The following is a 17,188-nucleotide window of genomic DNA, read 5'->3' on the forward strand; positions in this document are numbered from 1 at the left end:
ATATATATTGATAACCGCGTGACAGCTAAATAACTAAATAGACTCAATAAGTCCCTGCAAACTCGGAGTCTGTATTACCTGTGGTTAATTATTTTGTAGTTTAAAAGTCATTTATAAGAGACAGCAGGCCCTGATCTCCAAACCGTGGCAGTCCGTGTTGTCGAGCAGCACGCCTGTCACCTTTTAATGGGAAATGCATTCAAGGTGACCCATAATAGGCTCCACTTTCTGTGTGCACGCTCTCTGCAGACATCGAAGCCAGCAGGCTACAGCAGTTCTGTCTGTGACAGGAAATGGGAGCGGCAGATTAGAGAATGTCAAATTAATGCAGATGGAAGACAGTGAGAGGCAGAAAAACATGTGACTGCATGGTGTCAAATTGAGTGACTATTTTGTTTCCCTGCCTTCTGTGAGAACATCTGAAGTCCCTGTAGTACTGTTGTTATTCTAGACATAAATGCTGGGGTGAAAGTGAGTGACATATTGCTCGATGAACTGCGAGACAAATGTTTCAGGGCTGAAGAAAATGCAGGACCTGTGTGTTGTTGTAAAAGATTAAAAAAAAACGCTCGGGAAAACTTGGGAATCCAAGTGTTTTGAGATTTAACAGCGTTCTAAAAAGGTGTCGACACATGAGGATGTTTTTTTCACAGACTCAATTTGATTGATGTGCGTCTTCTAAGTTTACACTTGCGAGTGCATGTGCTTGCTGGAGAGAAAAATCAAAACAATTTGCAAGCAAATAAATACGAATTGCTACCCTGAAAAAAAAGACACTGCCCATGACAAAAACAAAAACTGAGAAATTCATGAAATATGGCTGGCGGATCTGACAGGGTGTCGCACGAGGAGGCCGAAAAATTGGTCCTGTGCAGTGGGCCAAAGATGGGTGATACTTTATTGAAATGCAAAATGACTCCTCGCAGAGCAGAGCTGGTGTTGTTTTAAGATGCATGAAAACTGCATGGAACAGAGGAAGCAGCGAGTACTAGGGAATGGGTTTCCCATTTGCATGTGAGCCTCAAAGCCTGTCGTCTCTGTTGTCACACACAACACAGGCCCAGGACACTGCAAGACGGGCCCTGATCAAGGGCATTAAATGCTTTTCTGACTCTCAGCGAGCAGGACCCGCACATGAAAAACGCCGGTGGTTATTTGGTTTATATGGTGGAGATGTGTGGCTTGTCGAGCATGACAGCGACGTACTGTACAACAGCAATCACACGGCAGCTTTCATGTCCATTAAACACACATAAACAAAGCGAATGCACTCTATCGCCGTTATTCTTTTCTAGGACACGTTAACTCCTCGTTCCTTTTGAAAACGTGCAAACAGAAAGGGTACAATATAAAAATACGTCTTCTCTCTGTCAGTTAGATGTCATTCATTTTTAAATGTCAAGCTGTCCCTGTCCTTTATTCTCACCCCTTCTCCCCAACTGGCAAATGTCCAGAACTGGTGTTTCATACGGTTAGATCGCCTGCTCTGATGAAAGACTTATATTCAGGGAGAACAAAAGGAAGCAGAGATAGAGTCGAGTCAGAGAGCCTTTAGAGAACAGCTGCTCGCCTCTGATGTGACGGCTGGCCCTCTCAATGCCGACCAGATAATCTCTGCAGTGTGACTGCAATATGTAAACTGTGTAATAATGCATAATATAAAGGCTAAATGACCTTCCATGCCGTATAACATGTACTCTGGAGGGAACGGCGATGATGATGGCGCAACACCAGCGAGCTGAAATCGTTGTGATGGTTCTTTACTTATTCAGTCGGACACAACAGGGTAGATTGCGTCACATGATCATCATTTTCATCACGTCTCACCGCAATCAAGGAAGGTATAGAGCACGTGCCGCTGTATGGATAAATATTTTTCAGAACCTATGCAACATGATTGAATTAGATATCAGGTGTGTTTACTCTACAGACTGCCTCATTCAGTTAAAGGACACAGTTACAGATCCTAGAAATCACATATTGCTTTGTATTTTAATTTGATTCCATCTCGTGACAGATCATGAAATGTTTCAGTCAATCCTTTCATCATGTTGTTCATATTTGACTTTTTATTTTCCCCCCCTCCTTCATCGCCCATTCTCACACATGCCTACTCCAGTCTAACCAGGAAAGGTAATTGGATCTGTAGTGTAAATATGCCAGAAGACTTGTGGCACACCGAGGAGATATTAGAGCAGAAAAAAGCTGCAATAGCGTCTGATAAACCCAATATTAATTACTTTGCTTATTTCTCCTACTACCCTCCGCCTTGGAACCAATTAGTAAGTTGAGATGCTTCTTCTGCTTTAATGAGGTCTAAGTAATGATAATGAATTTCATATTCCTGCCAAGCATTTAAAATAGGCAAGTGGAACCACAAAGACAACCCCATACGAAATGATCTGTCAAGCATAATTCCCATGTCTTTCACTGAGAAAATCAAAAATGAGGAATGAGGTCCCTTTGTCACCACTACAAATACAGAAGGGGATTTAATAGAGGTAGTTTTTCTTCACACTGTCGCCGTTCAGGGATGGCGGGGCGTTAGTCACATGAAATCACTCAGAATCCCCACAGACCCAGTTTTAACTGGATTTAAATAAAGTATGTGTCTCACAACTGGGTCACCAAATCTTCAACATCACATCGAAATTCCACCACGAATGGCCAGCAGTGAAGTGACAAAAACCCTGTTCATCGTCTAAAGAGCAGGGAGAGCCTGAGGGCTGCCACACCTTGAAAATGCTTAACGATAAGCCAGAGAGGGACAGAAGCCCCCTGTGACCAACTCGTAACATCTCTGCACTCCCATGTAAGGTTGGTTAACATGAAAACGAAACAGCGGGGTGGTCTTTTACCCTGGCAGGGAGCATCTCCATCCTCAATCCCCGGTAAACATAAGAAAAGAAGGTCTGAACTCTCTGACGTGAGATTAGGAGACAGAGGGGACACAAAGCTATCATTATTTTTTACCAGCAGACTTTTTCATGGGGAATATGTTGTATTAAAAGAGGAACAGTGCTCACACATGAACCCACACAGGCTTGTGCAGCCACTGGCATCAGCAATTAGTGTGAAGTGTGCCGATGGTGGGATCCTCCTCCATTGTGAGGGCTTGTTTTTATTCTCTGGCATGGGAACAAAAGATAAAAGGTTGGATTGATATTTTTTCCATGTTATTTATCAAGAGAAATTGGAAGTGCTGTCACTGTGTCGGGTACAACAGGGTGTGACTCCAAATAGGGCAACCCATGGCTAAAAAATAATGAGTTCAGTTATGGTGCTGCACAGTGCTTTAGATTAGGTGTGTTCACTTTCCTATCATTGTACGATTTGGGGGCAGGGCCTGTTTCCCCAGTGAGTCCCAGAGTCAGAGGGTGATAGGTTGCAGACTTGTTAGCATTGTTAATTAGACCTGCAGGGTACAGACCCAGCACTCCTGGACCAGAACCTCTGTATGAAGTGACTCGCGAGGAATGTTAAAATGATCACAAAGAGACGCGAAACACGACAGAGATGAAAAACCAAATGCAAAATGAGACGTAAAATGACAGACACAAAAGAGGCAACCAAAATGACCACAAAGAGAGACATTTATCACAGAAAAAACACAACGAACACACAAAACTAATAACAGAGACACAAAATGACCACAAAGAAAGACAAACTCCTCAAAAAAGGATGCAAAACGACAACAACAAAGAAAACGCAAAATAGAAAAAAAGCAGCCCGTCCTCATCAGAAAAACAACCATATAGGTCGACTATGAAAGCAGCTTATTGAGACAGTCTTAGGCAGTGTCCTCTATCAGCTGTATTAATTATTATGGCCGCAGAGGGGGAAGTGGGGAGAAGTAGTATAAAGAGTGAAAAGTCAGTATAGGAAGGAGGTCGGGGACGGATGGTTGGGTCAAACAAGTACAGGACTTTCATTCAGGAAAAGTCAAATGTTATTTTAACTTACTTATACCTACTTTACCTAAGCAACTTACATTATGTTATGTATGTGGCATATTTGTAATTACAGGAGTAACATGGGGATTTTGACCCAAGCCACAATGTTTTCCTAAACCTTACCAAGTAGTTTTAGTGCTTAAACTTAACCAAACTGCGACCACACGACAAAGTTCTGGTAGGGCTTTCGCTGTTACGCTGCAGCGGTCAGGGTTGGGAGGGTTACTTTAAAAATGACAGTAACGTAATTCAGGTACAACTCAATAAGTAATGTAACTTGATTACTTTTTCGTTACTTTTGGATTACCCCAATACCAAACATATGCAAATAAAGACTAGTATCAACAAGAAGACTTTAATTTAATCCTAATAATGAGCGTGTTTTCTGTAAGAATACACGCTCATTATTAGGATAATGTATTTGGTTTCACTCAAGACCCGTGTGATGTTGTACGAGACTAGTGAAGGGTTACAGACTAGTATATCATTCTTTATGTTAAAATTGTAATCCTATTAGTAATCCCCATTTCTACTGAATGTATCTGTAATTTTAATTACATTTCCTTCTCTGTAACTATACTGGAATAAGTTATATAAGCTTTTCTGTATCCTGATTACTTAATCCCGTTACGTGTATTCCATTACTCCCCAAGCTTGGCAACGGTCATGTTGTTTTGGGAACAGTGGTATATGTAATCTTCGGAGACACAACAGGTCAAAACAACCATAAAGGGACACAAAATGGATTAATTAAAGTATTGGGTGCTCATTGTCTCATTATCTGTCTACGGGCTCTGGGCTAGTTAGGATTTCAAACAGCAGCAGTTCACTGACATTTAAATATTTAAAGTTAATTTACAACAATGAATAAATGACAAACTATTAATAATGTACAGTTTGTTAATGTCAAGAACCAAAGCTTCTCACCAGCAGAACATTTTTACAAATGTGCTTCCCTTCTTTATAACTGTGGCCGTGTCTGCCCCCGGTTTCTAAACCTGCTAATGCAGATGCATAATTCACAGTAATGAGAGTTTCGAAACTGATTACACCTAACATCCCCATCGCACATTAATTAATATGAAACATTAATGTGATCCATAAACTCTTTTAAGAAGCCACTGATTCATTTTTCCGCTACAGATAGTTTTAAATGTTCAGCAGGCTCAGAAATGTTGCACAGCATTGTCTGATATTAGCAAAAGCACTTATTTGGCTCTGCAGCTTACACACACACACACAACAAAAAAGAGCAGCGTCGGTAATAGCTGAGCTTTGTTTTGGACTATTTCTGGATTAAAGCAAACTGAACGTTTTTTTATCAGGACTCAGGGTTTCGGAGTCAACTATCCTTCAGCTATGTCAGCTGTCACAGCAACATATTTAGAAAACTGCTGCAAACTACACAACAAAACAAGGGGTCTTAAAATCTTGTTAATGACCCGGAGACGATGCTCAGCTTTTTATACACAACAGAGGCAAAGTGGTTTAAAATGTTCAACTAATAATGCAAAATGTGCTGCTCTCTTCTCAGTGGTTATTAAACAGCAAATGTCTCTTAACTACAAACCTCCTTTATGCGCTGTCTAGATGATTTTCTTTGGCGAAATAATTGGCCAGGGGCTGCAATTCATGGCGGCACTTCTCTAAAATAAATATACTTATTAATTTGGGTCTGAACAATATGTATCCCCCATGAGCGGTTTGGTGCAGGATGCTTAGTTTAGTGCACAAACTGTTTCCAAATCACTCTCTCCAAAATTATTCAAGGGTTATTAATATAACACACCCCACTGACAGTTTACATCATTCAAATTGCAGGAGATTTATTCAAAAGTCTGAATTTGAAACATTAAATTTGGCAGCGTGTCTGTTGTTCACTGTGATGTTGGTCCGTCCAGCTCATACAGCTTTGTTGGTCTTTTTTTAATCCCTAAATGAATTCTTCAGCTCCGTAGAGGTCGATATTACACCCGAACTAATTGATGGATTGTATTCAATTAAGCCCTTAAGTCCCCAATATTTCTCACATTATTTGTTTTAACATTTGTCTGGCGTCAGAATGATGAAATTATTGGAAATCCTCCTTTGTTGCCAGTCAGAACCCCAACGGATGGATGGAAACGGCAGCCTCGGCTGTTGAGTGCTAAATGGTGACTGTTAGCATCAAGCTAATCTGAGATGGCGACCATGGTAAACATTACACCTGCTGAACATCAGCTTTTGCTTTATTGTATTTTAAGAGTGGTTTTCGAGGTACGACAGCAGATAGCTGATAGCAGATACAGACGTGGTCGAAAGTTTCCATACCATTTAGCTTTATACGTTTGAACTTTCTCAAACTTCCTGACATTTAATCCCCCATGCTTCACGGTTGTGAATGAGTTCTTCAGATTGCAAGCCTCCCCCCTTTTCCTCCTCATTATCAGGGCTCAAGTCTCAATGTTCATGGCTCATTTATTTGACATTTTGAAACACCAGGTTTGCGAAACGAAACAGAGTTTGACTCGGTGAATCGAGGAGTCTCAGTCTGAAGAATGAAGCTTCTCCGTAGTCAGGTGGTGCAGCAGCTTCTACTTCTGTATCTTTCGCCAAACAGGATATTTCTCAGAAATGTGAGATGTTTGTCTGTTTGATTTTTTTTTATGGTGGTTATAGATCAGCAGCTTCTTCCTTGCATACTGATTTTCATACAGATGAACGAGGTACCTTCAGGCCTTGAAGTATGAATCAGATTCGTGGAGGTCAACAATTCTTTTTCTTTTCTGACGTCTTGGTTGATATATTTTTATATTTCCCATGCTGTAAAATAAACAGGGCACTGAGTTTCACAGAGGCCTTAAAGCTAAAGTTCTTGTTGGTAAGATAGCAGTAGTGACGCTTTGGGATTGTAGGTCGAGTCAGCCACCATCCAAAAGGGTAGGGTGAAGTTAGCATGCTAACTTAGCTAACTAGCTAATGGTAGCTACAGTTTGCAGCAGTTAGCGTTTTTTTGGTGATATCATGCCCCCAATTTTTTTGGTGTATGAATTCAAGAGGTGACCAATTCTTTCATATAGCACCTTTAAAGGTACAGTCAACTTATTGTATATGGTATACTGAATTATAAGTGACATAATATGTCTGTAAAACAACTGATGCATTAATTACTTAATAGTAGATGCCTGAACAGACTTACTAGAACTATAGTTTGTTAACGTGAAATCTGTGGATTGGTCACAAACACAAGGTTTTTCCATTTGGCAACTGATACTATGAATGAATGCGGACACGAGAATAAGAAACAAGTGTGTTTATGTGTTTTACAGCGACATGGCGGTGACAGGACTCAAATTTTGTTTTGATGACAGTTGTAGTCTAAAAATGAAGACGTGCCTGATGATGAGGATTATATTGTGCTAGCTCAGAGGTCATTGTCTTGACAGCAAAATAGCAGACTGCTCACAGGGGTGTGCACAGTCGTGTCGCACTGACCACAAGACAGTGACAATGATTTGTGATGACTGCGCTTGCTAATTTGTGTTTGGTATCTGCCAGTCATTAAGTGCTTACAATGACCTATGTGTAACATAGTTTAACCGATATAAACATGGAGACTTTAAAGAGATCAATACAGTCTAAAACTATATATTTCTGGCATCTTTAACTGAGTGGAAAAGACACAAAAACATGTTTTGGGGCCAAGTTTTCAATTAGCGTGTTCTGAAAAGGTTAAAAGCAATGATTTGTGTAAAATAAGTAATTGTTCGAACTTAGGAATGTTTGCAAAACTCTCATCCACGTAAGAGTTAAAATAACTAGAAAGAAGTGTAGTTTTTCATTTCCCCCCACTCCACCAAAAACAACCGTGACCTAAACACTGCCATATGTATTGAGCTGTGAACTTTGTCTGCTGTTAACACCCTTTTTATTAATGCTTGGGGATTCTGGCTAAGACAAGCAACAGCTGGTGTAGTCTTGAGAGAGCGAAAGCTGGCTAATTAATTAAGCTGTGGGCCACAGAAATTCATTTTGCATATAAGCGTTGTGACCACAAACCATAGCCCCTGCACAGAATTGGCTGAAAGACTTCAATTAAACATGCTGTTTAAACAAATATCCACAAGCTTAGAGGAGCTCTCTCTTATGAATAATTCATGGCCTGAAAGAGGAAATAAATGGGAAATATTGAAATATGCAAAACCTATTTGTAGCTGTGAGCATACAGTAATAATTAGGGCAGTGATTGTCCATAGATTCATTTACTTAAGAATATATTTTTCTTTCAGGGGTAACCAAGAAACTAGCACAGATAGTTTGCTTCTGGTAAAATATAAGATACCGCACTGGTTGAGCAAGCTTTGCCTCTCAGAGCTACACGAGCCAATAAAGCAAAAATAAAATCACTCTGAAGGCTTCGGAGGAAGTTTTCTGGTGTTTTACAGAGTGGACAGAGGTGCTTCGGCATCATAGCTGCATGTATAACAACATCAGAACAAAGTGGGTTTGCTGAGCTCCAGATGTGGAGAGGCCTCGGGGCTGAGGCTGCACGCCACTTCCCATTGGCACTGCAGCGGAGCAGCGATGACACTAGTGAGAGCATGGCTGAAAGGAGGGATAGAGGAGGGGAAGAGGAAGATGCATGTCAAAATAATGTGCCTCCAGGATGCATTATATAAGGCTATTAAATTGTCAGTGTCTAAAACAGTGCATGGAGGATACGACCTTTGTTTGTGACAGCCGAAAATCCATTTTTCATGTTTGTTTCATTGTGAGCTTTACCAGTGAGTGGTTTCCTTTGTCGGAGTGCATAGAAAAAAAAAGCCCTGATCCTCACTAAAGCTCCTGAAAGGAAGACAAGAGGGAATTTAATGGTATTTTCACTCTGGAAAGAAATGATACTATAGGTTCTCCATGTATTAGAAGACCACCTATATGCAAGATGCTTAACACTCACATTACATAAATGTAGATAAGTAAAGAAGGACTGACAGGGGCTGAGGATTGGACTTTACATCAGCTGCTTCAGAAGATTTTCATTGTAACAGAGGAAGACAATGAAATTGATATCACACAGAGTTAAGTATTTATGACTTAAGTCTGAATTAATTATAATATACAGTGGATCCGTACAAGTGAGTTACTTCTGCCTGTATCCTCAGTTTCACTGCTCCTGCATATCTTATCTCATTATGCAAGTTAAGTTACAGCTACACTTTTCACAGCAACCACAAGTTTAGAGACTATCCGCACAGCGTCGAGAATCGATGACCTTTTCGTTATGAACAGTTTGACCCCGCAAAGCTGACAGTTGGTGGGAGTGAGTTCATAAGGGAGCAAGGCCACCCCAGGCAGCCGCTATCTACTCTTTGTCGTACTCTCTGCTAACACCTCCACATGATGCACTGCATCACCAATGGCGCTATTCATTCCACTGGTAATAGACTGCTGCTTGAAAACATTCAATGCACCTTTGTTCTTTCTGCAGTGAGCACATATCATATATTATCATTCTTTAACAAATATAGTGCAAGAGCTCAGACGAGGGGAATTTGCCACAGCTGCAGTGCATGTTTTCAGGATTTCAGACATGATTAAAGGCCCAGTGTGTAGGATTTCATGGCATATGCTGGTATGTATTTATTTCAAAAGCAAGTAGAATTGCATTAAAGTAAAAATTGTGCAATATTTTACAGAAGTACAATGAGTTGTCGAGGCAGCTCGGCTTTTCTCAGTGTGGTAAAAGAGAAACTTCCAGAGGGAATTCAGAAGTTGTTCAGTTGTATTTTTCTGCTTCAGGAAAATAGGTGTTGGAATATTTCCTTTCTCGACACTTTGTGAGTTTAATTTGTTTACTTATTGAGCGTGTAAAAACCTAGCAAAGTGCGGGAGCCACCTGTGTTTGTATTTGTATAATCTTAGTATCGATATTTCGACCAAACAAGAAAAAATAGGCCGATGTTGATGTGTTTCTCTCGACCGTGCTGTTCTTATTTGCGTTTTCTTAGCTTAACTTCTTCAGTATAGCTAGCCGGCTATCTTTTTTTCCTTATTCTGAGGCTGAACACAGCTGAGTTGTGGACATGTGGTGTGGTGAAGAAGATCCTTTTAAACCTGTTGTGGGGAAGTATGTCAGTAGTGCCGGGAGACTCTGTGAGATCGGTGGGTCAGACCAACAGTAGGAAGCAACGGTGACTACAGTAGTATGCTAATGAGAAAAAACGTTGCTTTACGGGAACTCTGGTGGGACACACTGCCTCAAATTCAAACACATAGCACCTCCGCCCCACACCACAACGTTGTCACTCACAGTGTTTCACCGTAGACATTGCCAAATGCCAGTTCAGAAGACATCCCCCAACCCTTCACAAGGATTCTTAGTTTCAAACAGTTATACAATAATCAAAACAGAATAATGAATTTCCATATCTGCCAGTGGTTGCCCTTAAATCCTACACAGGTCCTTTAAGTTTAATAATCGAAGCAAGTTGGTTGAGCAAGTCGATGTTAAGAACAAATCCTCTGCAGTTTCCTCTGGACATGTTCAGGGGTCGAGAAGCGCATGACCCCAAAAGCAACATCTCTCCCCGGCACATTACGGATGCACGACAAACACAATCTGTTCTGTTTAGTGCACAGTTCACGCTCTTTGCACCAAATAAATACAGCACCTTATGAATCATACCGCAGAGAGCAAAACTGCCTGTACCAGGAAGGCAGAGAACAGCCCTGAGCATATCTGAGAGAGTGGCAGGCAGCAATCTGTAAGTAGAGCTGTAGGCTGAAAAGCAGGCCGCCTTGTCCGAATCACTGAGCACACACAAGCACCTACTCAAGGGTCATCCAGCTAATGGACTTCTGGACACGCATTCCTTGCAGTAAGACTGGCAATATCTCAGTGCAGGAGTGGAACAGCTGCATATTTGCTGTCAAAAGAAATTATTACTGAGAACACATTTGCGCAGCGAGCAACACAATGCTGCTGATAAATCTGTAATCATCCCGTCCATCCCTTTTCACGCTACAGGTGCTTTTATTTACAACCAATAATTTATTTGCTTGCGTTAAAAGCATACGGAGATCAGGTCACAGTTTCCACAAGCTGTTTCCAAAGTCACTCCACGTGATTGACTTTTTCTGAACAACATCCTCCCATAGACCTAAATTTCTATTGGCAAGGACACAACTGATCTCCCGCCCTCTGTAATCTCGATTTCCTCTGGTAATACCACTCACCGTGAACTTGTGGCATTTCGCTGCCTTTAATGATTGGCCCAGTGGTCTGCAACCAATGGCCTTCTTGCCACCAATTCATGACCCGTCAACCCCAATCCTCCCACCAATCCAACAGGCACACAACACACAGCACTGAACAAATGTCCCACTGTCAGAATCAATCCAGACAGGCTTCCCATCCTCCTCTCATAAAACTGGCATCTCATTTATCCAGGAGTGAGGACTAGCCATACTAAGGTAAATGGAATGACAGGGCATTTACACTTTTAGAGGCAGAGAGTCCTGGAGGAGGCGAAATTGTTCGCTTTGAACTTGTTTTCTCCAGAAAGGCACCTGAATGAATGCACATTTGAAATATTAATTCCATTTCCCTTTTGTTGACATGAGACCACTTTATAGAAGATGTCCTATTTGCGAGTGTATTTTCTCTCTTGCCTTCAACCCCTTTTTTTCTCCTCCGATACACATGTGCAGACGTGAGTAATGAAATGAAGGTGTCAGAACAGGAAGTCTTCTGACTCACAATATTGAGAGTATTGAAAAGACCCCTTGCTGATATGCTTGAGGTGCACCGACGCATAGAGGAAATAACAGACACCGAGGACCCGCACGCTCATGCAGCTACTTCTCCCTTTGAAGTTCTGACAGCATTCGGCTTCCTCTCCTCTGTCGAATCCTGAGATCATAATTATTTACCCTAACCGCGGCTCACATCTGCCTGACGAAAACAAAAGTTCGACCGCAGTGTTACGGTCATATTCTATTCATTGCAATTTCTCCGGGACCACAGACGCACCGCTGAAATTGAGAAGGAGCAGTGTAGCATGAATATCAACTGTAATAGCTCAAGAAGAAAAAGTGCAAAGGCGTTCGTCGTCTGTCTTTGAATCTCTCACGCTATCAAGGCCGAATCTTAATGAAAAACAGCCATTGTGCGATGCGCTTGCTAAATAATTGGTTGCTAGTCCAACCTAATATATCAGTGGATGCAATGATGATTAATCAGGACGGAAATATAAACCTAGAGAGAAATAAAGAGATGTTTGTTTCCTCCAAGCTTGTGACAATCTAATTAAACACATGAGCAACCAAACACAGGGTGCTACGGCGACAGCACGCAGATGTCACTCGAAAACATTTGCTTTGCTTTTTCAGAAATCCGCGATCCACTCACCGATCATGTGGATGGTGGTCCGCCCAGGCCGCGTCCCAGGATGCTGTTGGATGGTGTCGTAGAAAGTGGCCTGACACAGCTGAATGGCAGTCACACTGACCCAGAGGCACAGGCAGAGCAGCCAGGACATGACAGGACACATCTGCTGAGGACCAGCAGAGGTGGAGTCAAAAAAAATACATCATGTTCTCGACCTATGACCTCAACACACGCACCAACACACATACGCAGTCATGAGCAAGACAAATGAATAAAAGCAAACATTTCAAGATTTGTACAGGGTCTATAATTGGCTCCTCAGTGAAGTCTTTTAGTCATCGGCATTTATCATTAGCATGATTATATAAGTATGAGTTCTTCACTGTTTCGCCTTTCCTAGTTTGCCCTGTCTTGTCCCTGAGCCACAGTGCTGCAAATGTGGAGTGATCCCTGGGGAGTTTTTCCCATGCAGCAGAGATTTCCCCTGACAGGCTGAGTCCCTTCAACTCCTGAGCTGTGCTCCTGCCTCAAAACCAAAAATCAAACTTAAAGAAAGATACGATTTTTTGCGAGCAGCTGGCTGCCAAGGCTTTTCTGTATCTGTCAGAATAATGTGACAGTGACACAGCAGTAATAGGAATCAAAAGCCTTGTAATGTTTCACCACGCTGTTTAGATAAGAAAAAACTGAACAACAGCGAGGAATGCTCCTGGTCATAGGAGAAGAGTGGCTGTGAAGGAAATCTATGAAGGGGAAAATAGAAAATGTTTCAGCCCTGGCATCGTTTCACAACAGTTTTATTCACAGAAGCAAACTGCCAACAAGCATTAGATTATTAATTATCTTTTCCAAGGCATTCATTCATATCATAGTCCAATTATCACATTAATGAGGGACATTTTAATTTAATTCTTTATGGTATGATGACTTTGTCATGATACTGAAAAAAAAACTTTTTATCAAACCTCACGAAGGAAAATGTGTGTGCACTGCTGGGGTTATAAATGGTTAACGTTATAAATGAAGTGGATTCTGCTTTGGAAATTTCGAGCGAAGAACACTTTTCAGTCCTCTCACATCTGTGAAACACTTCAGATTAAATAAATAGCTCAACGGTGAGATAAACATGTCAATAATCGAAAATAAAATCATATCATGGAACAGAGAAAACAGCATTTTGTTTATCTGATACAGAGCACAACGATGTGTGCAGCTTTTAACCATTCACATTTAAATCCAAACTGAAATTCACAGTGAATGTGTGATTTTCTGGTTTCATGCAAAAAAGCTAAATCTCCTCACAATGACATGATTTATTTTTTGCCCACAGTAGAAAAGAGGAAAAATCTTACCTGAGCAACCCAACAAAGAGTATATAAATATCTCAACAGAGTGACATAAATCCATCCATAATGCTTCTCATGTTGATCCCATCCAATAACTCTGAATTTAGCTCGAGGAGGGAACTCCACTGACTCTGCCTCCCTGCTCCACACTTTGATGGCAACAGTCCGGTGATTCAGAAATGACCGTCAAGCCGGAGTCAGGAAATAGATTTACAGCTCTTTCAATTCCACCTTTGAAATATCACTGCTTCCCCTTGAGGAGCTGCTCCCACTAACACTGAATTCATTTGCCCCTTCGCATTTATAGGCACGTGCGGAGTGCTCCTTAATTAACTGTAGTGGAATCTCTTCTTTCACCGTCTGCATCCTTCCAGTGAGAGGCAGCCTCTGAGCAGCGGCTCTCGCTGAGTCCCCCCTCAGCGAGCTCTAAGAAACAAATGTTCCCGTACAGCCTGGCTCAGTGTAAAGACTGTATCACATGTCTTAAAGCTAGACTGCCTCTGGATTAGATGGCATGGTAGAGCTGCACCTGATTATATGCTTCTTCTGACAAATGCAAATCAGGGGAAAACTGGCACCACTCACGTTGCTGTGACCACATGATTAATAATTATTTACATTTAGAATGGATTCCTCTTCTCCGGAGGCAACATCTCCTTTTATTCTTTCTCCTTTTCTTGCTTGTCAATTTCTTACTCTGCCCTACATGAGGAGAGCTGAGATTATACCTTTTTAAGATTCCCAAGAAACTTGACAAGAAAGTCAGGATGTTATATTACCAGATACAAGCAAGTGAGAAAAGGGGGGAAAGAAGTAAACTCTCGGTCCTTCGCGTACCTTGGTGTTGTTAGAGGCGAGCGCATAAAAGAAGATTAGGTAAGAAGATGTTTTCACAAGCAGAGCAGAAAGGAAAATTGAAAGCGGATTGTGTTGAGAAGTAATAATGTCCATTCAGCTCAAGGTAATCTTCACCCACAGTGGGGGAGCTCTTCAGTCGATGATGGAGACGTAATGGTGATCGTACCAAAAGCAAGGGAGGTGAGCTCTGTTTCTGTTGTAAATCAGCATTGATCTGTGTGAGTGGGAAAACGCCACATCCTCTCCGTTCCCCGCCGCCGTCACTGTACATGGTGAGCTCTACTTTTGCATTGTGTCTGGATTTTTTTTTTTTTTTATCACTGGCATGCAGAACATGCCCAAGGCCTGCAGCTCTCGTTGCCATCTCTACAGCATAAAGACTTCACATCTTATTTTGATGCTTGCTCAGGAAGACAGGGTGCATTCCCAGTTCAGGAAGGAGTGAGAAATACCCAGAGTGAGAGGGAACAGGGAGACACTGCTTGAGAAGTAGGCTCGCTACAACACGGCATTAATGTCTGAGGCTTTGGCAGAGTCAACTCTGTGCAGAGGGGATTTGGGACGTATAGGAGGAAGTCAAATACCATAAATTGCTGAGTTGTTCTGTGCAGTAGGATAGTTTTTGAAGACGGGGCGCTGGTTAATTGTTCATAAAGGATTTCCCATGTTGACACTGTGCTTTGACAAACTAGAAGTTTGTTGTGAAATGTGTAGGATTCTTTGAGCACACAGTAGGCTGTGTATCCTAAACACAGAGCCTTGAAATCAATATCATTGATCTTTATTCCTGTGACACAGAAACAGTTATCCCATAAACATGTGTGTTATACTGTGATGGCCGTAGAAAATTACACCTTACGCATTCCCTATAAACCTCGCTTTCACAATGCTAACACCGTCATTCTTTCTACTAAATCAGTAGGTAACAAAACCTCCATACTTATTAATACAACCGGGGGTGTTACTCTGCCTTTTCACAGCACTGGGATCAGGATTTCTAGGTCAATCTGGGATTCCTACGGTTAGCCATGTTGCTAACTTTGTCTTTGCAGCCAACAAATGCTGTGTGTTTCAATTTTAACACCAGGGCCAGAATCACATGTTGATACTGATACCAGTAGTTTTTTATTAAAAACGGGCAGCTAACTAATGGATACTGGATAACTAATCTGCTTCCCAATACGTTTTCATTAGCCGACCACAGAATGATTTGTCAATCACTCAGCATTTCATTTTACTTTTTCTCAGTCATCTATTCAGATGCAGCTCCTGAATCAGCTCCTGACAGCTTTTTTTCATTCTCGCATTGTCATAGAAGTTGGCGGTAATGCATCTTCACACTGAAAAATGCAGACAATACAGAAACTAGCTAGCTACTACCATAGCATGTGGCTACATATGCCGCACAAAATCGTGCCAGAGGAGATGACAAGCAAGAGTGAGACACTGTACCTGCGGTGCAGACAGATATCGCAACAATATCGATATTGTGACTTCTTTTAACTAGGACATTCATGTAGCAAAAATCTGATATAAAGACAGCCATAATACCAACCATATTGACATTTCTACAAAAGGTGTTATATCACGTTCACATTACATGTGTATGAGCTGACTTTCATATCAGGAGGTGGAGGAGATGATGGAGTTTCAACATTTGTAAGTGTGACACCACTGGATATTTTTTAAGGATGCCTCAGGACAATTTCCAGCCATGTTTGTGCGGACAAAACTAGGTAGTTTAAGCCAAAGCAAGATGTTTTCCTAGCTGGAAACTAGTAGTTTTTGTGCCAAAACATAACCATACCACAAGCACAGTGTGTGAAATGTAAGGTTGCAAAAATCTGTGGTTTGCAGAAAAATGCATTGCCAACATTTATTCTGGCAATTGGATTGGCACAGGAACAGAGTGAGAGTGTTTGTGTATCAAGAGAGGGTTTTTTTTTTTCTGGCGTTGATCCTTTTGAAGCTTGTGCTGACACGCAAAACAACTCAGCATCGGTAGTAGTGAGAATTTTTTAAAATCAAGCCACCCATCCCTAATAGGCACCAACCTATAGCCTTTATGAATGGCAAGATTACACTTAAGTTAGGCCTGTAATGAAGGAAGACACAATTAAACAGAAAAAAAAAAAAAGCCACTGGAAACAAATGACTGTCAAAAACTTGAAAGAGGTTGGAACACAGTGAAGTGCTGTCAAGGTTCCTTTCTGCTTGTTCAGAAATAATGAGCCTTTTTTCTTGTCTTTTTGGAAAATGACAAACGTCGCCTGATGAAGCCACGTCATCCCAGAATTCACAGAGCTGAAATTCAGTCTTGCGTGATCTCCCAGCGCATGGAAAAGTTAAATTAATTTTACTTGTACTAAAAAGGTTAGGTCTGGCGTAATATTGTATAATCTTCATATTTATCTTGTTGCAAACAAATCTCATAAAAAGACCAACAATGTGTTAGTCCATATCTCTTTACAACTGGTCCAAAGTATATTTTTTTATTCTTGAAAAGGCTAATTAACATCTGGGCACGCTATTAGGCAATAGTGTATTTTTTGAGGACTATTTTCTATGGCGGATTGATACACATTTTAATGCCCTATAAGTTTTTACACCCAGCAGGATGGATGCATTCAGCGCAACTGTGTGGCTCATTCATGCATTTAAAA

At 41.2% G+C, this 17,188-nt stretch overlaps 1 protein-coding gene across 3 annotated transcripts in view; it reads right to left on the reverse strand.

Moving 5' to 3' along the window:
* LOC311264606 (chemokine-like protein TAFA-1) overlaps positions 1-14,573 on the reverse strand; it is a 28,156-nt gene extending 13,583 nt beyond the window's left edge. Inside the window, exons 1-2 of one of the 3 annotated variants that reach the window (XM_084365617.1) lie at positions 14,505-14,573; positions 12,343-12,487 (exon numbers count right to left, since the gene is read on the reverse strand). In XM_084365617.1, the coding sequence (XP_084221743.1) occupies positions 12,343-12,484 (142 nt within the window). In that variant the 5' untranslated portion in view covers positions 12,485-12,487; positions 14,505-14,573. Of the gene's footprint in view, positions 1-12,342; positions 12,488-13,673; positions 13,734-14,504 lie in introns of those variants that run through there. The other 2 variants (XM_084365615.1, XM_084365616.1) reach the window with 2 other exon arrangements.
* Positions 14,574-17,188: the final 2,615 nt, after the last annotated feature.

This window comes from Pagrus pagrus, assembly GCF_965226575.1.
Source record: "Pagrus pagrus genome assembly, chromosome: 11".
Classification (NCBI taxonomy): domain Eukaryota; kingdom Metazoa; phylum Chordata; class Actinopteri; order Spariformes; family Sparidae; genus Pagrus; species Pagrus pagrus.